The sequence below is a fragment of the Sciurus vulgaris genome, assembly GCF_902686455.1.
Source record: "Sciurus vulgaris genome assembly, chromosome: 16".
NCBI lineage: Eukaryota > Metazoa > Chordata > Mammalia > Rodentia > Sciuridae > Sciurus > Sciurus vulgaris.
In genome coordinates, this window is record NC_136477.1 from 61,743,473 (window position 1) to 61,767,150 (window position 23,678).

The 23,678-nt window shown below is 54.3% G+C and overlaps 1 protein-coding gene across 1 annotated transcript in view; it reads right to left on the minus strand.

The window, feature by feature from the left end:
• The window catches only part of LRIG1 (leucine rich repeats and immunoglobulin like domains 1), a 129,866-nt gene that overhangs the window by 24,419 nt on the left and 81,769 nt on the right, over positions 1–23,678 (minus strand). Inside the window, exons 4-9 of the mRNA XM_079114384.1 lie at positions 14,875–15,012; positions 12,342–12,485; positions 10,441–10,584; positions 7,637–7,780; positions 4,877–5,020; positions 2,582–2,662 (exon numbers count right to left, since the gene is read on the minus strand). Coding sequence (XP_078970510.1) covers positions 2,582–2,662; positions 4,877–5,020; positions 7,637–7,780; positions 10,441–10,584; positions 12,342–12,485; positions 14,875–15,012 — 795 coding nt within the window. The remainder of the gene's footprint in view (positions 1–2,581; positions 2,663–4,876; positions 5,021–7,636; positions 7,781–10,440; positions 10,585–12,341; positions 12,486–14,874; positions 15,013–23,678) is intronic.

The window sequence follows — 23,678 nt, forward strand, 5'->3', positions numbered from 1 at the left end:
AATGCAGCGTGGTGGCCAAGCCACAGAGCTCCCCTGGTGACGTGCTGAGGAGACCTGGGGAGGGCGGGATCCGAGCAGCACGGTTCCCTCAAATGTTTACTCAGCACCAAGCACTGTGGATTTTAACCAGAGCTGCGCACCAAGATCCGCTTTCTTTCCCGTCTCATGCACACACGTTCACGCACGAGACAAAACCGTATCCTGAACCCCAGGTGGCTGTCACTAGATTGTGACAATCTCATGATCCCCTCTACCTCTACCCTCTTGCCACTTTCTAATCCAGCTGGATTATTTCAAATCCAAATCACAGGCATCAAATCACTTTCCTGGGTGGTTTTTTTTTTTTTTTTTTTTTGGTATCAAAGATTGAACCCAGGGTGCTTAACCACTGAGCCACATCCCCAGCCCTTTGTACATTTTATTTAGAGACAGGGTCTCTCGGAGTTGCTTAGGGCCTCACTAAGTTGCTGAGGCTGGCTTTGAATTCACGATCCTCCTGCCTCAGCCTCCCAAGCCACTAGGATTTAGCAATGCGCCAGCGCACCTGGCTCATTTTCATTTTCTAGCCAAGAAAAAAAGACATTCTTCCTTTGGCAACATAACCACAGTACCATCACATTTAAATGTATATTGCATTTAAACTCATCAAGGATCACTTCTTGGCCTTTTGGCTAAGATCAAATATAAACCTCTCAAGGAATTCTTGTTTTTGTCTTGAGTTCCCACGCTGGGTGTGTGTGTGTGGTGTCTGTCTTAAGCATGTATGGAGCCTCCAGACACAAGGTCCTGGCTCAGCAGGGCTGTGTGCCTGTGGTCAGAGACCGGCACTGCAGGACGTCCCCAGGAGCCTCAGGCAGGTCAGTGAGAGAGCGCCCAGCCTCAGCAGAGCCAAGTCAAGCAACCTCCCGGCCATGAGAGACAGGGCCGGGCTCAGGGCTGCTGAACCCAGGGCAGCAGCTAAAGGAGGTGACAGAGGACGGAGGGCAGGCCCTAGGAAGCAGGCTGCCGCCCACAGCACCTGGACCCCCAGGGGTCCACACCTCAAGCATGCTTTCCTCTGCCACCTGGAGTGACCTGGAAGCCATGACACTCAAGCAGCAGCTCCGGGTGCTGCTGGCAGGATGTGCCCTGCAAAGAGATACGGCACTATCCACTGTCCCCACCCCGGGGTGCCTGGTGTCTCAGGTGCCCTGCACCCAGCACCACCCTGCTAGCCTGGAGCTCCTCTTGCTAACCTCAGGTCCTCACACCAGCCCACTGGACTCTCGGGCTTTCTCTGGGCTTGCTGTTTATGGGTTAAGCATCGAGGCGGTTGGGAGGTGAGCATTTTTTGCAGGAAGAGAAGAAAAACAGACAGCATTTCTTTTTTTGGCGGGGTGGGGTACTGGGGACTGAGCCCTGGGGCTCTAACCATTAAGCTATACCCCTAGCCCTTTATTTTTTATTTTGAGACGGGGTCTCCCTAAATTGCCCAGGCTGGCCTTCAACTTGTGATCCTCCTTGCCTCAGCCTCCTGAATTGCTGGGATTACAGGCACTGGGTTAACTGACAGCCTTTTTGACCTGCCATCAGAGCGGAGCATGCGCATGAAAAAATACAACCCGGAAAGAGACAAAATAGCCAAAGGAACAAGACGGCTTTGGAGGTGGGAGAACAAACCTGGCCTCTGCCATCCGCCGGCTGGAAGCCTATGCCGAACACCTTCATTTCTCTTTCCTTAACTCTAAAGAGGTTATGTAACCCAGGCCCGCCCTCATGAGACCATTACACACACACACACACACACACACACACACACACACACACACACACACATGCACACACACTCAGTCACTCACTCACTCACTCTCCCAGCATCAAAACTGGCAAATTCTAGGAGCTGGGGGTGGTGAGGGAAAGTAGACCCAAAACTTTGAATTCAAATAGCTATCAGTACCGCGCCGCCCTTGGTAATGAGCGCTTCTGTCCGAGATGATGATCGGCAACACAAATACTGACGGGAGCCTCAAAACGCATCTGCGCAAATTCTAGAAAGGGAGCAGAAGGGCAAGCTGCGTGCAGAGGACAACAAAGTCATGGGTCTTTTCACATCTGCTGTTAACTGGGCCCACGAGTAGTTCCCTGGGTCTGCAGCCCTGAAGAACCTGCCACCCACCTTGGGCACTGAGGAGCTCACTGGCCTGAAAGAAAAGAGAGGCTGGGTCTCCGGGCTCTTCTCCCTGAACAGCAGAGGATCTCTGTGGAGTCCACTGTCTTTTCTTTTTCTGTCTTTTTTTGGTACCAGGAATTGAACCCAGGGGCACTTAATCACTGAGCCACATCCCCAGCCCTTTTTATATTTTATTTAGAGACAAGGTCTCGCTGAGTTGCTTAGGGCCTCGCTAAGTTGTTAAGACTGGCTTTGAACTCACCATCCTCCTGCCTTGGCCTCCCCAGCTGCTGGGATCACAGGCACACGCCACCATGCCCACCTACAGAGCCCACTTTCTGCTGCTGGCCTGGGAGGCGGGACGAAGGAGCTGACAAACGGGGATCCCATGAGCGCCAGTGGTCAGAGAACCACGCACTCAGAAATACTCACAGCTTGCTGAGGCTGTCGAGGCCCGCGAAGGCGCCACTGGTGTCCTCTATTGTGCCCGAGATCTCATTATGGTCCAGGTCCCTGGGGAGAAGACAGGGCCCATCAGTCACAGCCCTCACCCCACTCTTTTTTTTTTTTTTAATTCGTTCTTTTTAGTCACCCCTGACAAGAGCCTAAACATGGCATGACCATAAGAGCGTGGAATACGATCTGTTCTGGTCCGGTCCCCAGTGTTCCCCCTTCCCACTCCTCCACGACGGGAGACTGGCCTCACACTGGGTTTCCACCGCGCAGCTCAAGGCACTCAGGGGGCCCCCCGGGGCCCAGTGTCACGTGTGGCCATGGGGAGTGGGCCCTGAGGCGGCGGCCCAGGCTCCCAGAGCCTTCCAGCACAGAGACACACCCGGCCAGCAGCTCTCTCCAGCTGGCCCCCGATGGGGAGCAGCGCAGAGCGCACCAGGGCGGCCCGGCTGGCACCCCGCCTGCACAGAGCGGACACCTGGCCCCAGCCTAAAGGTCTCTGTCTTCTCTCACTCAACCAGAGTCCCTTTCCTGGACCCGACCAAGAAACTGCAGTGAGGCACATGCAAGAAAAGAAACGGGCAGCAGAGAAAGCAGCCCTGGCCTTGTGCCCGGCACACTGGCCAGCGGGTCTGCAGCCCAGAGCCAGTCTCCTCAAGAGGCCTGCACAGTACTGGACTCTGAGCCAAGGGAGGCCATCTGGGTGCTGAGTCAGACTGGTGACCCGCTTGCCAGGACGGGAGAGAGGGGGCCAGCTCCCCAGGCCAGGCTCCTCCAACAGAGCAGATCCCGAGGCCGGTGACGCAGCCCCCTTCCCAGCTTCCAAGGGCAGGCCGCAGGGCCCGGGCGAGACACCTCACCTAGCGGCTGGGCGCCGTTCTGCATGCCCTCTGCCTTCCCCAACTTCCCACCAGGCCCTCATGCCTGCCCTTCCCTCTCCCGAGACCTTGCAGAATGGCCAGGAACAGAAGGGGTGCTGCTCTGGGCTCCCAGGAGAACCTGGGGTGCCCGGTGCCAGGAGGGAGGGAGCTGCGACCTCTGTTCTACGGCAGGAAGCTCAGAGGGCGAGCCTGCTGCAGGAAGGGGCTTCTCCTTCAGCAGGTCCTGCCTGGTACCCTCAGACCGAATGAGCCCAGCCTGGGGCTGTGGCTTTGGGTGCCTGTGTCCCCATCCTGCTGCCAACCTTGGCCTCTTCCTCTGGCCTGCCCAGTCTCAATGCCCTGGCCCCGATATCCTGGCTCCGCTGCGCCTCAGCTTGAAGAGCTTGGCGTGGGGTTTCCTGCCCCCACTCAGGACTCCACGCTAAGCCAGCTCCGCCCGGCTGCCTGCAGCAAGCCCTCTCCACCAGGAAGTCATGCCCAGGAAGGGGCCTCAGGCCCACCATCACTGTCTGCTGAAAATCACTATCCCTCTCACTATCCCTCTCTGGGGGCTTTCTGCTGATGGTCTGGAAAGGGTCTGAGGCCAACAACTGAAAAGTTCTCTCAAATCCTGTGGCAACTTCTGGCGACCCCATCTAATGGGACAGACATTTAGAGGAACATGGCATTATCACCTCCACCTGGTTAAATGACTCCCTCGTAAGGGCAAGGAAAGACACAGATTCCCCGACTCCACCTGTCTTGGAAACGAGGCATCTGGACACCAGGTGTGCCCAAGAGGTTTGTGAACTAGCTAGGGCTTGTGTACACTGGCTTGGAGAAAAAGAGCATTTTAAAAACGAAGCTAGGTGCCGTGGCACATGCAGTGGCTCAGGAGGCTGAGGCAGGATAGCGAGTTCAAAGCCAGCCTCAACAAAAGAGAGTCCCTAAGCAACTCAGTGAAACCCTGTCTCCAAATAAATACAAAATAGGGTGGGGGATGTGGCTCAGTGGTTAAGCGCCCCTGGGTTCAATCCGTGGAACCCAATAAAACTTACACAAAGGACACCACAACCCAAAGGCTCAAGATGGCCAGGACAGCCTGGCAGTGGCTGCCGGCCTGGGGACGCTTCTCGACAGCAGGACCCAGCATCCCACCAGGCACAGTGTGGCCGTTTCTGCTTGATAAAACCACCCTTTAGGGTTGTCATGCACCCCATGGCCATGCCAGGGCAATAAGACCTCAGTGACTCTGCACCTAAAACACATCGGCTTGGGTCCAACTCTCACCCAAAGCCAGTGAGAGCGGAGGGCAGAGAGCTCCCAGGGGGGCCTCTGGTGGCCTGCGCTGCCCTGTTCTGCTCTGCCACCTGGGGACCCCGATGCTCTGTCACCCCCACAGCGAATGCCGTACAGGAGGCGCAGGTTCTTGAGCCCCTTGAAGGCGCCCTCGGCGATGTGGCTGATGGAGTTGTGGCTGAGGCGCAGGACGCTCAGGCTGCTCAGCTCGGCCAGGCTCTCCTCGTCCAGCCGCGTGAGGTTGTTGAAAGACAGGATCCTGGAGAGGGGGGAGGGGCACACATCATTATCAGGCCTCACGGGGTTGCCCACCCCCCCAATAGCCAGTGGAGCCCCAGCAATCCCCATGGTACAAGTGGACCCCCAGCTAGAACCCAGTCAGGGGCCGACAGACACCCGGTCAGACAACCAGGGTGGTCGAGCAGGTCCTGGAGACCGGGGTGGGCACGCTGTGAGGACCACACAAGATTGTTACAGTACAGAACTCTTGGACCCAACCACTTCATCCTGGTGTCCACGCTGGTCCTGACCTGGACTACCAAAGACCTTTCTTGGCAGAGGCCAGTCGCCCTGGACTGGCCCTTGAGGGTCTGACGCTGAGCACTCCCTGCACTGGACAGCAGAGGGCGCCAGGCGCCACTGCCTGGGACAACGCCCCCGACGGTGGCCTCAGCTGGGTGATACCTCTACCTAGAGGCTCCTGCCTGGGGGGTGTGACACCCACCCCCTCTGTCTGTAAGCAGGACGGGGACGCCCCCGATCATCCTGTGTGAGACTCAAAGCCCCCCCCCGCCCCCCCCCCTCGTCCCAGACACTCCTGCGATTCTGACACAACCCTGGTGCTGGTCACTCGGCATATTGGTCACCTCTGGTTGAAAAATGGGAAATCTGGGCTGGGTCGGGAAGAAGAAAAGGCGTATCAGAGAAGATTAATGGGTTTTTAAAGGTGGCAGCGAGCAACATTCCTTCCCTCCTGGAGAAATAAGTCACGGTGTCTGTCAGTCACAGGACCTGGCAGGGGACCAAAATTATATCCTCACCTTTAATTAAGGAATTTGGCTTAGGGGAGGGGCGGGGCGGGTGGGCGGGAAGGCAACCCTCAGCCCGGCTCTGAGGTGACCTGAGAACGGGCAAACCGTTAGGACTGGCCAAGACACACGGTGGTGACCTTCAGCCCCGCTAAAGGACACGGCAGACAGCAGCACACTGTCCACCAGCCAGAAAGGCGGGCAGCAGACTCGGAGCGCAGCTTCCCACTCGCGCCCCCTGCTCCTCACCTTAGGAACTGCAGGGGCTCAGGACGGGGGTGGGCCTCGGAGACTTCTCCCCCTTCCCATGGCTCCCAGCAGGCATGGGTTCCTGGAGTTCCCTGGCGGGGTCCCAGCCCCAGCAAAGAGCTTGTCAGAAGCCATCCCATGCCACCGAGGGACAAGGCTGCACCCTGAGGCGTCAGGAGGATGAACTCTGACACCCGGAATCCCAGGGGAGTGAGCAGGCGCACAGAGGCAGGGCGTTGCTTTCTGCACCCTGTGACCCTAGAGCCTCGGAAACAGCAACGCCAGGTCAGCAGAGGGCGTGTGTGCGCGTGTGACCTGAGAGGTGCACACACGACGGAGAGGCCAGGTAAAGACTCAGCTCAGCGGCCCCTGCGGCGCACCGGGGCAGAACCGGAGCACCCAGACCGCACCCTCAGCGCTCACTGAGTGATGGTTTCCTAGGCGGAGGGCTGGGGTCCAGGCTCGGTGGCAGAGCGCGCCTAGCACGGGGCGGCCCTGGGTACGAGTCTCAGCACCGCGTATAAATAAATGAATAAAATAAAGGTCTACCAACATCTAAAAATATGTATCTTTTTCAAAACAAAGAAGGAAAGTGGAGAAACCTCTCCCAAACTCTCTTGAAAAATAAAGCAACCTACTGGACTAAACTAAAGCATTATTAAACTGAAAAGTTGCACCTATTGAGGACCTGGTGCCCCCACCCCAGCACCAGCGGAGTTCTAGACTCAGGATGCAGGCAGGACCATGCCCACTTCTCAGGGCTGTGGCGACGCTGCTCTGGCTGTGGGTCGCTGGCAGGCAGCACCTTCCCTGTCCGGGGGAGTCGCCACTGCTGCTCTTGGCTCGGGCAGGAGTGAACCCAGGTGTTCTCAGGCCCAGCCTGAGGGTCCTTCCTGCCTGAGGATCTTCCAAAGGGACTCCCTCCACACACACCCGCCTCCTCCACCAGCCCCCTCATAAAGAGGTGCACGCTCCTTGGTGTGATCCCAGGGCATTGTTTTTCCCTTTTTTTTTTTTTTTTTGGTGCTGGGGATTGAACCCAGGGGTGCTCTACCACTAAGCCACTACCCAGCCCCTTTTAGTTTTTATTTTGAGACAGGGTCTCGCTAAGTTGCCCAGGCCAGCCTTGAACTCGCCATCCTCCTGCCTAAGCTGGGATTCCAGGCGTGCACCACCACACCCAAGGCCTAAGGTGCCTAAGCTACAGTGAGAACAGTTCTGTGGGCTGCCCTTCCTCCACACAGTCCTCTACTTCAGGAACTTTCTCCAAACCCAAGAAAGCCCTGGGGACAGAGGCTCCTCCTGGGGACCTAGATGCTGCTCCTCTGCTATTCCAAACACAGGAAGGAGTCAAGAGGGGGAGCAGAAAGCGCCTGGAGCTCCAAGCCCTGACAGACCTGCTTTGGGCCTGGCTGGCCTGGGCATCTGTCTTTCCTCAGAATAGGGCCTCCGACCTGCCTGCCTCCACACCCCAGGCCGGACCCTGCCCAAGTCCACTGTGCCCTGGAATGGGCAGCCAACTGCTGTCCGGGCTCTGGAGGATTTGCCTCCAGGTGTGTCTCAAAACGCCGTCACAGACCAGAGCCGGGGACACTCACAACTCGTGCAGCTTCTGACAGAAGCTCCAGCCGTCGCGGTGGATGCGAGAGATGGAGTTGTTGCTGAGGTGCAGCTGATGCAGGGCAGTCAGGCCGTAGAGCGAGCCACTGTTCACCTCCACCAGGCTGTTGTACTCCAGGTGCCTGCAGGGACAGCGCAGGGTCAAGAGGGGCCGTCCGCATGCTGCATCACACAGAGAGCTGGGGATGCTGCCCTGACCAGACCCCGTGGTCACACAGAGGAAGGAAGAGCACGCGGGATGCGTGGGGTCCCCTTGGTGTGCACCCCGAGGCAGGGGAGAAGACAGGTGGACCGCCACGGAGGGTGGGGAGTGCCAAGAGAAGCTCAGAAAGTTCAGAGGGCAAGGGGACGTGCCAGAAGTGACTTTAAGTCGAGTAAAAGTGAACCAGGCAGACGAGGGGGCAGAGGCCAGGGCAGAACAGAGAGAGAAGGAAAGGAGGCAGCCCTTATCCTCTCCCACCTCACAGATGGGGACACTGCAGCTGAGTGACCTGCCCAGGAGCCCACAGCCTAGCAAGTGGGGACGGGGCTGAGCCATTCAAACCCACATCTAGCTGACAAAATCCACTGTGCCAGGAGATGTGGCGTTAGCTCTGGGGTCCAATGACTGTATGATTTTTTTCCCCTTGGTACCAGGGATTGAACCCAGAGGCCCTTGACCACTGAGCCACATCCCTAGCCCTTTTCTGTATTTTATTTAGAGACAGGGTCTCGCTGAGTTTTTAGGGCCTCACTTTGAACATGCCATCCTCCTGCCTCAGCCTCCCGAGCCACTGGGATTAAAGGCATGTGCCACCATACCCAGCTCCACAACTACACGATTTAAATCTTGATTTTGCCACTTTGATGGCTTCACGAGTCTGAACACCTGTGAAATGGAAACATCCAAGGGCATCAACCTGACGGGCCATACAGGGAGGGAACAGAGAATGTCCCTTGGGCACAGTGCCCAGGACCTGGTTCCCAACAAGCTCATTCAGCACAGTCAATGCTCGACTTTCCAGTGGTCCAACCTGTGACGCTCTCCCCTGTGAAGGTGGGAGAGCAGCACACACTCAGCAGAAACCCCGCCTCGAATTCCAGATCTGGACCCTTCCTATGTGGGACAGTCCTCCCTCAATGCTGGGAGCCACGGTGGGACAGGTCCCCTGCGGCCACCAGGGGAAACAACCCACCCTCTACCGTGTGCTGAGCTGCCAAGCTCAGGTGCTCTGAGGACTAGGTGTCAAGTGCATTTTCAACTTAAAGACCCCTTCAGCTCACACGGGGCTTATCGAGGTGTGACCCCCTCGGGAGCTGAGGGGCACCCGTGTGCCATTCCCACAATTCTCAGCATCCCCGCCAAGGACGGCTCTGCCCAGACAACCGGTTTTCTCATGGAAGTTGCCAAAGCACTTTCTGCCACTGCTCAAACGGTAAGCACTGAATTTATAAATACCTCCAGAGCAGCTCACCACCCCTGATTTGTGTGTGTGTGTGTGTTTATTTTATTTATTTATTTTTGGTGCCAGGAATTGACCCCAGGGGCACTTAGCCACTGAGCCACATCCTCAGTCCTTTTTTATATTTTATTTAGAGACAGGGTCTCACCGAGTTGCTCAGGGCCTCGCTTAGTTGCTGAGGCTGGCTTTGAACTTGCGATCCTCTTGCCTCAGCCTCCCGAGCCACTGAGGTAATTACAGGCATGTGCCACTGTGCCCGGACCTAATTTGTAAAAATTCATTCCACATAAAAACCGAATGGCAGACACTATTTTCTTCTGAGAATTCTCTTAATCTCAGCCCATGATCAACCAGACTTCAGATTCTAAGTGACAGCCCTAGGAAGAAGTGTTCTTGAACATGCACAACAGACAGCCAGCCCACCAGGAGCAGGGAACAAGGAACCCGAGAAGCCGAGCAGCAGGCCCGCGTCCTGGTCACTCGAGGCCGTCCTGAGGGGAAAGGGGCGGCCGGGGGGCTACACCTGTGGAGGAGGAGATGGGACAGACCCGGGCGGCCTGGACTGAGGCTTCCGGCCCTGGTTCCAGTTACAGAGACACCTAGTGAGAGACAGCAGTGAAGATGCTGGTGCAAGCTAACCTGAAAGGAACCACCAGCAAACCCGAGAGCAGGGACACCGGAAGGAAATGCCAGACCCAACCGTCTCCCGGAGGGGCACTGGGGTGGGGAGGGCGGAGGGGACGGACGCTGGGTGGGCAGCTGCTGCTCTTCTCTGCCATCTGATTTCAGGTATGCAGACGCATTACCTCTGATTAAAAATAAACAGATTTCAATGTTTAACGACAGCAGATTGCTTTCCTCTGCTGTTTCCAACAGGCATCGGCTCCGCTATTGGACGCATCTGGCTGGAGAGAAAGTTCCCTTGATAAAAGCTGCACATCTGCACCAAGGGCCTTAATTAGCTCACAAGACAGAAATAAATCTCCTGCGGTGAGGGGAGACATGGTGGGTCCACCTGCACATCAAGAGAGGCTGTCAAACCCACAATGGGGTGGGAAGGAGCTTCCTGTGGGGTGTGGAGAGGAGAGGATGAGGGAGAGGAAGTGGGGGAGGGGAGAGGCCCAGGGACAGGGCTCCTTCCTACCTCTCCCTCCGCCACCTCACCCGACCCGATTCACAGAAACCCCCTCCCAGGGATTCGCCTGCTCCGCTGATCTGGTGGCATCTGCAGAGACACTGAGCTGGGACCACATGAAGGCTCAAAGGACAGTGGCCTGCTCCACACCCAGCGTCCGTGGTGTGGACGCGTGCAGGGCCTACCCAGGGCCCACCCCACTTACAGCACGTGCATCTTGGCCAGCCCCCAGAAGGCGCCATCCGTAAGCTTGCTGATGTTGTTCCTCTGGAGTTTCAGCACCTCCAAGCTGTCCAAGCCCTGGAACGTGAGGCCCTCGATCAGCCGAATCCGATTCCGATTGAGGTCCCTAAAGAGAAGAGGCCCACGGGCTCAGAGGCTCCCCTGTGCACATATCCCAGCCAGCGAACCAGCGGGAACTGTGGAACCCACAGTGTGCCGTGCCCAGCACATGGGCCTGCCCGCCACGGCAGCCAACAGGCAGAGGAGTGCGGGCCCCACCGCCGGCTCTAGCTGGCTCCGGGCACCCTCCCGGAGGGCACAGGCGCCATTCATGCCAGTGCGGCCAGGACCCAGGCAGGACTCAGGTAGGTGTGCCAGGTGAGGCGTCCCTTAGCTCAGCAACAGACACACACCAGACGCCCCGACCCAGGGAAAGCCTCACCACTGGGCATCGGGTGGCAAGCACGCCTTCTGGCCAGGGCATCTGAAAGGATCGCCAGGTATGGGCGGAGGGGGTGAGAGGGGAGAGACAGCCCGTGAAGCCCACACGTTTGGCTCCAGCACCAGAGAGCCTGTGACCAAAAGGCACCAAAAGGTCTGCGGGGGGCGGGGTGGGGAGGACGAGACACATGGGGCTAACCAGAAAGCCCTGGGCTTTCCCCAAATATTTCTGCAGTGTCTCACCACCCAGCCTCCTCAGCATCACCCAGACCTTCTCCATCCAGGACTGCAGAGTGCAAGGCCCGGGATCTGCCTCCCAGGAGAGGCGAGGGCTGGGACGCACCAGGCTGAGCCCTCCAGACCTGTTCTGTTCAGTTTAAACCACAACTGGCTTGTTTTCCTGACATACACTCTTCCAATAAGGATAAGAGGGCTGGGGAGATAGCTCAGTTGGTAGTGCTTGCCTTGCAAGCACAAGGTCGTGGGTTCAATCCCCAGCACCTCAAAAGAACAAACAAACAAATAATAAATAAATAGAAGAAACAGAAAGTCAATAGACAGAAATAAAAATAGCATAATAATTTTAATATATTAATATTCATGATATTAATGTTGGTATGATATAATATATATAATAATAACAATGGGTAAAAAGTCTTCCACCAGGTTTTGGTTATTGGAAGTCTTCTTGAATCTGAAACCCTGTACCATCCTAGCAGACCTGCCTGGTCTCGTTGCAGAAACTCCTTTCTAAAAGACAATCATAAGCCAGGCACAGTGGCCCACACCTGTAATCTCAGCTGGTAATTGGGAGGCTGAGGCAGGAGGATCAGGAGTTCAGAGGCAGCCTCAGGAAATTAGCGAGGTCCTAAGCAACTCAGCAAGAAGACACTGTCTCTAAATAAAATATTTTAAAAAGGCTGAGGATGTGGCTCAGTGCTTAAGCACCCCTGGGTCCAATCCAGGGTCCCAAAACAAAACAAAACAAAAGGACAATCATAACCACCTTGTAAGATTTAGGAGATGAAGGCTGCCGTCTCCTGCTTCCTGCCTCTGGCAGGAAGTTCTGCTAAACTACTCAAGAAGCGCTGAGGAGACCCTCGTGCCCAAGTACAGATCTTACAGGTGCCTTTAAAAGACCACCCAAACCTGATAGATAAACGGACAGAATGCACACAGCCTGAGCGCTGGCCCGCCAGCTGGCCAACAGGACTGCTCACTCACTGGGGAGGACGGCAGCGTGGACACGCTCATCCATGCTCAGTGGGTCTCGTCCCGGGCACGCTGAGGGCCCCACCAGCCTCAGACCCAGCTCCAATGTGCTTTCATTAGCGTTGCCGCATAGCTTGGGGGCGGGGCTGCATCTGGTGCAAGGCCCCTGGGGAAGTTTGGCCCCCGTGGAATCCGGCTGACCTTAGTTAAAGTGAAGGTTCCAGTACTCACAGTTGTGTCAGCCTGGGTAACTTGAAGGCTTTTACAGGAAGCTGGGCGATCCTGTTTTTGCTCAGGCGAAGAGTCAGCAGCGACCGCGACAGGCCATCAAAGGCTCCTGACTCCAGGGTGCCGATGCGGTTGCTGGCCAGGTTGCTGGAACAAGTTGGGAGAGAGAAAACGTGTCACCAGGAGGAGGCCTTCCTCATTCTGCTACAGACACCAGCCCCAGCTGGGTCCGAGCTGGGAAAACACGCTAAGACACACCCAGAGGGACAGGTTTCCGAGGAGCTGTCTGTCATCACAAGGCTTCAAAGCCTGCCCTGGATGGGGATCCAAGGCAGGTGGCAGGACTGTCTCACAGAGGCCTGAAGGTAAACCTTGATTCAGCCCAGAGCACAGGGCACCTGTGGCTGGTGGGCCCAAGAGGGTGAGAGGGACAGACACCCCCAACCCCAGTTCTCCTGCAAACCCACCAACCACGGGCCACGACCGGCCCACCACCCCAGGCAGACAAGAAAAGCCCCACACGAAGCAGAAAGTCAGCCAAGACGCAAGGTCAGATTCAATATGATGATTTGGGGAAACAGTCTTTAACGCTGAAGTGGGTCTCACCGTTCAACTTGCATAAGTGCGTAAAGCCAACTCCTTTAAATGATTTTAAATGCCTCAAAGAAAGCACTCTAGTTAAAGAGACCTGAGCCAAATCCTTTAGAAAGCAAGCAATACTTTTTCGCAGGGTCTAAAGTGACAGGTAACATACATCAGGGGCAACTCCTTTGACCATACAGAGCAGAAGGGCTGCAGCGTACAACACAGAGGTGTGTGTTGCACTGTGTGCAGGGCATAGCAAGCAATGGAAAAGGAAAGGAGGCACGATTCAGTATTCCTGTGAGAAGCTGCCCCAACACCTTTCTTACTGTTTTTCCTGGACAAAAAAAAAAAAAAAAAGTTGCTGTTTTTTAAGCCTAAACGAAAAGGGAAAAGCCCAGAAACCCTTCCACCATGGGGCAGAGGAACAAGGCTCCTCTGGGCTCTTTATCAGGCAAAGGCCCAGGACAGGGCACTTGAGGATTCTCTGCAGAGGGGGTTGGACTGTTTGTTCTTAACATTCCAGATTAAAGAACAGCCTGCGTGATGAAGATACACCAGCCACAAGCTGCCAAAAGAGAAAGTCCCTCCTGCTTTCTTGCAGGGAGATAAGGTCAGTGCGATTCAGTTAGCAGCTGGTGGTTTCTTGGTTCCGAGCAAGGGAGTGTCAGGAGGCAGCTGGACACCTTTGGACAGCCTCTACTTCAAGATCAACAAAGGCCAAGGCCTCCTGTTCCTGATTTCGGCACTCGATGTAGCCTAAGGAAGACTTAGAAAATTGATGAGCCAACATTCATCTTCCCTGAAAAGATGGGTCACAACTACCTCTAAATGGGTCTTGCAAATGAGCTCCAAAATCACTGGGAAACAGTAATAACACAGGGAATTGAAAACTCACTCGGAGCTGGAAAATGTCTCTTTGGCCTAGATTTTCAGATTCTTCCCCAGAGCAACACCTGGCTACCAACAAGTCACGGGTGATGCAGGTTTTATCGTTTTCACTCCCGTCTACCATCCACACCGCGGGTGAGGCGGGCATGAGCATGGGTAAGGGACACAGATCCACAGGGTCCTGAGAGTGCACAGGACAGAGTGACCACCCTCCCACGCCAGCCACGCGAGCTGTGTGATCAGCGCAGGACACGAGGAAGAGACAGCCTGGAGTCTGCCCAGAGCTCTCTCAGCAGCGCGCCCCGGAGCCTGCTCTCCAAGCTCTGCCGGGAGGCAGCCAAGGAAATGGGCATGAAAGCAGGCCTTGTGGCAAGACAGCCCTCGGAGTGAGCTCCTCGGACAGGCTGCTCCACTTCTCTGTGCCTCAGGTTTCCACATAGGAATGCAGACAAATCCTACAGGATCTGGACATGTTCTATCAATGGGCACCAGAGGCCAATGGATGGGGCTCCTACCCCTGCCCTGCACCATCCCCAGGGCCGAGAACTTGTTATGGTCTGGAGGTGAGAGGTCCCCCAAAAGCGCACTTGTGAGACCAGGCAAGAAGGTTCAAAGGAGAAATGACTGGGTGTAAGAACCTTAACCCAGTCGGTGAATGAATCCCTGATGGGATTAGCTGAGTGGTGACTGGAGGCAGGTGGGTGTGGCTGGAGGAGGCGGGTATTGGGGCGTGGTTGGGGGCGTGGCTTTGGGGCGTAGCTTTGGGTATATATCTGTATCTGGAGAGTGGAGTCTCTCTGCTTCCTGATCACCATGTGAGCTGCTTCCCTCCACCACACTCTTCCGCCATCTCGAGCCCCGAGGAATGGAGCCTGCTGTCTAGGGACTGAGACCTCTGAAACTGTGAGCCCCCAAATAAACCTTTCCTCCTCTAAAATTGTTCTGGTTGAGTCTGTTGATGAAAAAACTGACTGAAACAGAAGTGAAATATGCAACCTGTGCACAGGGAGGCCTTTACCTGGCCCAGAAGCAGAGGGACAGCCCCTGCCACAGAAGCACTTACAGCTCTCTTATGTGCAGTCCATGCGGAAAGCAGGCGCTTCGGATTTCCGTGATGTTATTCGAACTCAGATCCAACACCTCCAAGGACAGGTAGGCCCTCAGCTGGCTGCCGTCCACGCTGCGGATCCTGTTGTGCTGCCTGAAACACACAAGCAGATGTGACTCAGGTGTTTCTTTTTCCAGAATAACTAGAAGAAATGGTTCTCTCTCCTGTACTACTAGTTGTTTTGCTTTTTCATAACATGACGCTCGAAATGAGCTCTCCTGTTGCTCTTCCCATCTGTGATCAGCTGCTGGCTCCAGAGAGCATGCTGGATTTTCTGTATGGGACAAGCTGTTTGCCAATATATGGGTCAAGAACACAGGGGTGATCCTGAATTCCACCAGCATGACACGACCAGCAGCCACCTATACCACCATCCTAAAGGATGCGCCAGTGCAACTGGCTAACTCCGAACCAAAGCCCATCTGCAACCCTGGGAACCCAGTCCACTGCCGTGATTTACAAGGCTGTAGGTGCCAGAGCCCAGGCTCAGCTGTGCGCAGTTTGTTGCTGTGTGCAGTACTGGGATTAGACGCAGGGCCTCAAGCATGCTAGGCAAGTGCTCTACCACTGAGACACATCCTCAGCCCCAGAAGTCAGTTTAATCCAACTTAATAAATCACTGCCCACCTCATATTTTACTGACACCTTCCATGTGCCAGGCATGGAGACATACAGGGGACACACACATACACACACACACACACACACAAAATGATAAAATCCTGATAATTTTCATACATGGCTGGTAGGACTGCAAATTGGTGCAGCTACTCTGGAAAGCAGTATGGATATTCCTCAGAAAACTTGGAATGGAACCACCATTTGACCCAGTTATCCCACTTCTCAGTTTATACCCAAAGGACTTAAAATCAGCATACTACAGTGATGCAGCCACATCAACGTTTATAGCAGCTCAATTCACAATAGCTAAGCTATGGAACCAACCTAGGTGCCCTTCGACAAATGAATGGATAAAGAAAATGTGGTATATATACACAGTGGAATATTACTCAGACTTGAAGAATGAAATTATGGCATTTGCCAGTAAATGGATAGAGCTGGAGAATACCATGCTAAGTGAATAAGCCAAACCCAAAAAACCAAAGGCCGATATTCTATCTGATATGCAGATGCTAATTTACAATACAGGGGTTGAGGAGGGGGCTAGGAAAGAATAGAGGTGCTTTGGACTAGGCAGTGGGGAGTGAAGGGAGGGGAGAGTGTATGGGGTAGGAAGGACAGTGAGTTGGATGTTATGACCCTAAGTGCATATATGACTACATGACCAGTGTGATCCTACATCATGTACAGCCAGAAGACTAAGAAGTTACACTCTGTCTATGTATGACGTGTCAAAGTGCATTCTACTGTCACGTGTAACTAATCAGAACAAATTTTAAAAAATAAAATCCTGGCACTCTGCAAAGAGAGAGAGGTGTGACTATCGACTGCTGGGTCCAACTGGGATCAAATCCTCTGCATCGCTAATGGCTCTGTTCCTCAGTTTTCTTGTCTGAAAGATGGGGCCACAGGCTGTCACTTCAGGAACAGGGGCAACCCAACCTAAAACCACGCTCAGGTGACAGCTGACATTAAGGCCAGTGTCCCAAGGGTGTCCAACCCACTGAGAAAGGCACTGTCCACCATGACTTATTTGCAGCTTTAACCCTCGAGGCTTCTGGTAAACCCCAAATCTAACCAACCAACCAGCAGTCACTAATCAAGACCGAAGCAACCAAGGCTAAGCTGACCCTGTCCTGAACGCGGCTCTGTCAGGCAGATTCGAACGCCACAGGCGATGTGTAAGAAACTGCTGGGTGGCAGGGCTGGCCTGAGGGTCCTGCCAGCTCCAGCAAAGAGGGGCAGCTCTCCAGCCAACCGAAGCCAGGAAGCCAGTCATCCCTTACCGAGCGGCATCCCCTTTAGCAACACTGGAAAGTCGGTTCCAACAGGCAGATCCCAGGACTTCTTTCCCAGAAGTTCTGGGGCCTCCCTCTGCTCCTTTCTTTTTTATTCACAAGTCTCCCAGGCCCTGAATCCAAAAATCTACTTACAAGGGCACAACTCTGCTGGCTGGAGAACCCTCCTTAGAATGAAAGGACCCTTTCCCGCCGCCCCCCACCCGCTGCCCCCAGCGCTACTTCCTTTGAGTTCTTTATTAAGTTCTTTAATAAAGATGGTCTCTCAGAGTTTTCAGACTCCAAAAGAAAAAGAAAAGAAAACCTTTATTATGCAAAGTATGGGAAGAAAAAGAACAAGAACGAAAGGCGGCTGTGCTGAGCCTCATCCGGGAACATCCAGGGCCGGGGAGCCAGGAAGGGGGGTCTGGAAACAGAAGGGACGTCCTCGGCCCAAAGCTGGACAAAGAGGGCTCGGGCACACGGAGGGCTTCCAGGACTTGGCCCTGGGGACAGCTGGGAGCCCCGCCACCTCTCCCTCTCCCCCACACCTCCGCCCGTCGGCTTGGTCTTTGTCTTAGACCTTTTTCTCCTTTCTTGTCAGCCTATTTCTTGACATTCTGCCCCCCACCCTCCCTGGGTGAAGGACACTGTGAAGAAGACAAGTCTCTGCAACCCTGGGAAAAGTTCCCCAGGGAGCAGAAGAGGCGGCCATGGAGACGGGGCAGCCCAGGATGGACGGAAGGAGGGGCTGGCGAGCAAGTGCCTCCGCGGGGAGGCTGGGGGCCTGGATCGGGAGGCTGGGCTGGCAGGGCCACCCAGGAGACGGCTCCCAGGCCAAGCTAAGGAGCGGGGAACCGGGCGAGTGGGCCAGCGGGAGGGGTGGCTGTGCAGAGGCGGGCACAAGAGGCTGGGGGCGCGCGGGAACCAGAGCTGACGGTCGGACGATGTCATCACAGGCAGGGGAGGCACGGGGGCAGGCTCCGGGTGACGCCCCCCAGCCCTACCCACCTGCGAGTCCCTCCCCAACCCTGCAGCCACAGAGGTCCAAGGTAGTGGACGTTCGCAAATGAAGTATCTGACAAAGGTACAAAATACAGCCAGCGCCCTGTGCCCAGGGGTCCCCCATCTGCACGTTCAAACAACCGCAGCAGAAAATGTGAAAGAAATGTGTCTGCAGTGAACACGGACAAAGTTTTCCCCGTCACTGTCTCTAAATGCCACAGTGTGACGATCGACAGGGCATTTATTTACACTCTATGAGATACTGAAAGAAATTTGGTGATGATTTAAAACGTGGGAGGCTGTACACTGACTGTGCCTCTATTGCATCACTTTGTAATGGACTTGAGGCTCCGTGAACTTGGGGATCTACGGGGGAGGGGTCCCTGGATGACTGTATACACAGAATCCCCACAGCTGACAGCAACAGAAAACAAACATCCCGATTAAAACATGGGCAAAGAACTGAATAGAGGTTCCTCAAAGAGGATACCAACAGGCCAAGAAACCCATGCCACCACGCTCGAGGTGAGCCCTCATTAGAGAAATGCAAGACAAAACCATGATAACATGTCCCCTCACCCACCAACGCGGCCCCAACAAATTGGAAAAAAAAAAAAAAAAAAAAAAAAAGTTAAGCATGCATGAGGATTTGGAGCAGCCGGAACTTGTGGGGAAAAAAAATGATGGAAAGCTGAAAGAAAATGGCATGCTGACTCCTCAAAACGTTAAACACAAAGCCAGGTGCAGTGGCTCACGCTCGGGAGGCTAAGGCAGGAGGATCGCAAGTTCAAAGCCAGCCTCAGCAAAAGCGAGGCCCTGAGCAACTCGGTGAGACCCTGTCTCTAAATAAAATACAAAATAGGGCTGGGGATGTGGTTCCGTGGTTAAACACCCCTGAGTTCAATCCCCGGTACCAAAAAAAGCAAAAAACAAAAACTAAACACAGAACCACCAGGTGACCCAGCAATTCCACTGCTGAGCCCTGAAGAGACCAGATCTCAAAGAGGCATTTGTACATTCATCTTCCCGAGGAGTAGTCTTCACAATATTCCAAAGACGAGGCAACCCGAAAGTCCACCAGCAAATGAAAGGGTAAATGAAATGTGGTACATACCACACTAGAATACTACTCAGCCTTAAAAACGAGGGAAATTCAGACACGTGCTACTGAAGTGTATAACCACTGAGGACACGATGCTAAGTAAAATAAGCCAGTCACAAAAATACAAACACTGAGCCAGGCATGGTGGCGCACGCCTGTAATCGTAGTAGCTTGGGAGGCTGGGGCAGGAGGATCGCCAGTTCAAAGCCAGCCTCAGCCACTTAGTGAGGCCCTAAGCAACTCAGCGAGACCCTGTCTCTGAATAAAATATAATGAAGGGCTGGGGATACAGCTCAGTGGTTAAGCACCCCTGGGTTCCATCCCTGGTTCCAATGGGGGGAAAAAATACTAACACTATATGCTCCACTTACTAGTGGCATCCAGAATAGTCAAACTCATCGAGACCAAAAGTAGAAAGACGGTTGCCAGAGGCTAAGGGAAGAGGACAAGGAAGACGTGTTGTTTGATGGACGTGGAGTTTCATCCTGCGAGTTGGAAGAGGTTCTGGAGATGGGTTGCACCCATGCACACACTTAACCCAACTGAACCCCACAGTTAAATTTTATGATATGTGTACTTTACCACAACTTAAAACAAAACAGAACGCTGAGTCAGTGCACAGGACTCCTCTGCCTACCACAAGGGATGACGCTCGTGTCTGCCTTACGAGTGCGTCCTGAGGATGTCCTTCGGGGCCCACGGCAACTGCCACCCACCTGCCTGGCCTCCTGCTCCTCCGCCTCACACACTCTGCCCCACACTGGCTCTCGGGCACATCGTGCCCCAGGTCCTTTGCATGCACTTCCCCTCCGAGATCCACGTGCCTCCCACCCTCGTTTTCTTCCCACCTGTGTTCCAATGTCACCTTCTCAGTGAGGCCTTCCCTGACCACCCTCTCTAAAGTCTCTTCTCTGCTTCGTTTCCCTCTCTAGCCCTACTCATCTCTGACATACTTAGGGATGGCCTACTTCAGTTTCACATCTTTCCCACCATGCTGTGGCTTCCTGAAGGCAGGAGAGTCCACTTTGTTTCCTACTGTTTCCAGCCACTGGAAGAGCATAAGGTACTTCGTAGGTGCTCAATAAATATTTGCTGGCTGAATTGAGAATGAATACAGGTTAAATCTGCAAAGTGCAAGGGTGGGCACAGCTGTGAGACTCACGGGCATTTACACAGGAGAAAACCGTGCAAGCAGACAGGCTCAGTCAGAACTCCAGCATGTAAGGAGGGAAGAGTTTGCCGGGGGTTCCAGGACAGCGCTGCCCAGACCCGCAGTAGCTCCAGTGGGCCTTGGGGTTCCAGGTGCTGAGGACACACATGCCACCTGCTGTTCCAGGGTTGGTCTCTGCTCTCAACTATAGCCCAGGCCCCAACCAAATCTTCCTGAACACCTGTGCCTAGCAAAGTGGACTTGGAATCTCTGCACTCAAGAGCTCTGCATGAGGGGTGTCTGAACAGCCGGCCAACTCCACAGAGTTCTTCCTGCTCTGGTACACGTCTCAGCACCAGGGAAGCCGTCCTGAGTGTGTCACCCTGCCCAGGTTCAAAGGCCAGCTCCACTCAGGGGGGTGAATCTTGGAGGCATCCCATCAAGAAGTCCTGGACTGACGTGACTGAACATGGAGCAGTTGCTCAATAAAATGAGCTCTCGTTTTTTACGAGTCACATTTGTATCCTCAGCATCGAGCTGAGGCTCTAGTTCACAGGAGGTGCTCTGGATGAAGGGCAGATGCATATCCTCGTCTAGTCCTTCGTTCCAAAGCAAACAGCAGACCTGGCTCCCTTCTCAGAAGCAGAGGGCGGCCTCCAAGCCCTCACTCAGCTCTGCACTCGAAACAAGCCCGCTCCAGCTGCAGAACGTCAAAGCCAGTCCCTGGGTCACCCAAGCTGTCTTGGAGGCCGACTTCCGAGCAAATCCCAGACTGTGACTTCTGCAGGATTCAGGGTGGCAAGAGAGCCGAGGGACCCCCGACCAGCTGACTGCCTGCTCACTCCCACAGCAAGAGGGACTGAGGCCCAGTTCCGGGACCCACGAACACCAAACTTCAGCCCCACCCTTTGACCCCTCTAAGATATCCCTTCCAGGTTTCCATCCATGAAGGCCAGAGGAAAGAGCCAGCATCACATCCCTGCAGAGAAGCCCTCTTTCCTCCTCCCCGAGAAGCAGGGGCTGCCCTGACGCAGGCCAGGAGGTCACCCTCATGAGACAGTTAATGCCATGTGCAAACACAGGTGTTTTTCATATCGTTAAACATCACCAACGGCCCAGTTCCCAAGAAGGTCCACACCCATCTTCCTAACCTCTGAATCCTGCTCCAAGTTCTTTTTTCTTTTCGGTACTGGGGAATGAACCCAGGGGCCCTCAACCATAGCACCACACCCCCAGCCCTTTATTATATTTGAGTTAGAGTTGGGGGTCTGAGTTGCTTAGGGCCTCGCTAAGTGGCTGAGGCTGGCTTTGAACTCACGACCCTCCATGACAGGTGTGTGCCACCGTGCTGGGCTTCCAAGTTCTTAACAACACCTGACCAATTACTGGATGCCTATTATGGATGCGGCAGGGTGAACCACCAGGGTAATCACACAGCCATCTAACAAGGCAGGCACTCGGCATCCTGATTTGGTTAAAAAACAAAGCAAAACCAAAAAAAAAAAAAAAAAAAAAAAAAAACAATGGAGGCTCAGAGATGTTCTAGAACTTGTCTGAGGTCACACAGCTGGGGAGCAAGAGGAGCAGAGATGCAGACCCATTTGGAGCCTGACTCTACCCAGCCTACCCCAAAGGCTCCTGACCACCCCAGATCATATCCAGAAGCCTTGAGCAAAGCTTGCGAGCTGTTTCCTGGTGAGCTCAAACTGGCCTAGCCAGGCCGCCCAGCTTCTCGGGTGCTGCTCTGTGTGACCGAATCCCCACAAAGCCAGCAGACGAAGGTCAAGTTCTTACTCCAGATGTCCTGCCTGGAAACAGAACGGCTCCCTTTCTTGTCTTCACAGACCTGCATTCGAGCAAGACAGGTCCCTTTATTCCCAGGGCAGGTAACGCTGCGAGAGGATCCGCTTACATTTTTAAAATATTTTATTTGGCAAAGGGTGAGGACGGTCAGGCTGTGGCACTTGGGATACTTGCCCCTGGCCGCATCTCAGGAACACTCACCAAACCAGGGATTCTGCAGTCATGGGGCCTGGGGGTGGGGAACTCGGGGTGGCCTGGCCACAAGGCATTAGCCTCCACCCAGGGTCAGTGTAGCCCTCAGGCTGCCCTCCAGGGCGAGGAGAACTTAAGACAGCAGAAGGCCATTAAATCAACACCTGTTCAAGGCTTCAAAAATAAAATCGGGCTTCAAAGGCGGACGGCAAGCAAGATAAGCTCTCCCACTTGGCTACGTTTTCAGAGCTGATGTTAAGTTAGACAGTAAAACAGACCGGAGGCCTTTGAAACCAGGGCTTAGAACTTTGTACCCTAAGTGACGGTTCCACCAGCGTTCTGTGAAGGCCTGGGTTACAAGGCGTTCCGGTGGTGGGGGGCGAGATCCCCCGTCACAGATAACAGCCAGGAAGAAAGGCGGAGGAGATCAAAGGCACGAGGGCAAGGGGGGTCAAGTGGATCATTTCTGGTTCCTGAAATTATGCACCTATAGTCTACACCAGAGATCAGCAAGCTTATTCTCCACGGGGTCAGAGAGTGGGTATTTTAGGCCTTGTGGTCATACAGGGCCACCCCACTCTGCTGCTGTATCAAGCCGCCACTGATCATATGTTAAAAAAAAAATCAATTGGAAGTAAGTTTCGGTGGCTGTGTTTCACTAAAACATCCAAATATAAGCAGCAGCAGGCCACGATTTGGCCCCGGGGCTGTCGTTTGTGTCCCCGTTAATACTATGGCAACCAGTTTGGGTTTCTGGGGGCAGGGAGCCAGATTCTAATCTGAGTTCTGGTGCAACTTGGGAACCATGTGTAAATCATGACTCACTCTTTATCTGGTTTAACCACCTGCAGAATGGGACTACGTATCACTCGGCCACGGACCGTGGAGAGACAACCCTCCTCCCTCCCTCCACAGTGCCCATGACAGATGTTGCCAATCACAACATTCTGCCCTGGTATTTTCTACCTCTTCAGAAAATGAAATGAAGTCTGAGTCGACGTCATTATGATGCTCCTCCAAAGAGGACCCAGACCTTTCTACAGCCAGTGGAGACGGACAGGCAGTCGGGATTACCTGACAGAACACAGACACCCACAGGGTCTACCCTTCTTTAATTCTGCCAGTTACCCTGGAAACTACAGCAGTCCCACCATTGAGGCAGGGATGGCCGTCAGCTCTTCCAAGCTAATACAGTGACTGTCCACTCTTTTGAGAACGGACTCTAACCAGACAGAGCAAATCTTCCATAATTTTACTTTAAATTATTTGAGTCAGCAAAAAACAAATTATCCTAATTCTTGGCTTTGCCTGAACCTCTGGCTAAAACATAGAGCTTCACCCAATCTAACCCTGGAATGGGGGGAAAAAAAAATTAACAGACCTCCTCCCCCTCCTTCCACCCCTAACCCCACTGTTCCCCACAGTGATCCTGGCAGACACAGTTAATGACCTCCACGCCTGTCAGCTCCGAGGACCAGCTGACCGTGCTCACCACGGAGCTGCTCTGGAATCCTAGGGCTCTGCACCACAGGGAGCCCGTGAGCCCCAGGACCCCGCGTGGCTGAAGGCCCACGCGCACCTGTACCTGCCAAGTCAGCAAAGCTACAGG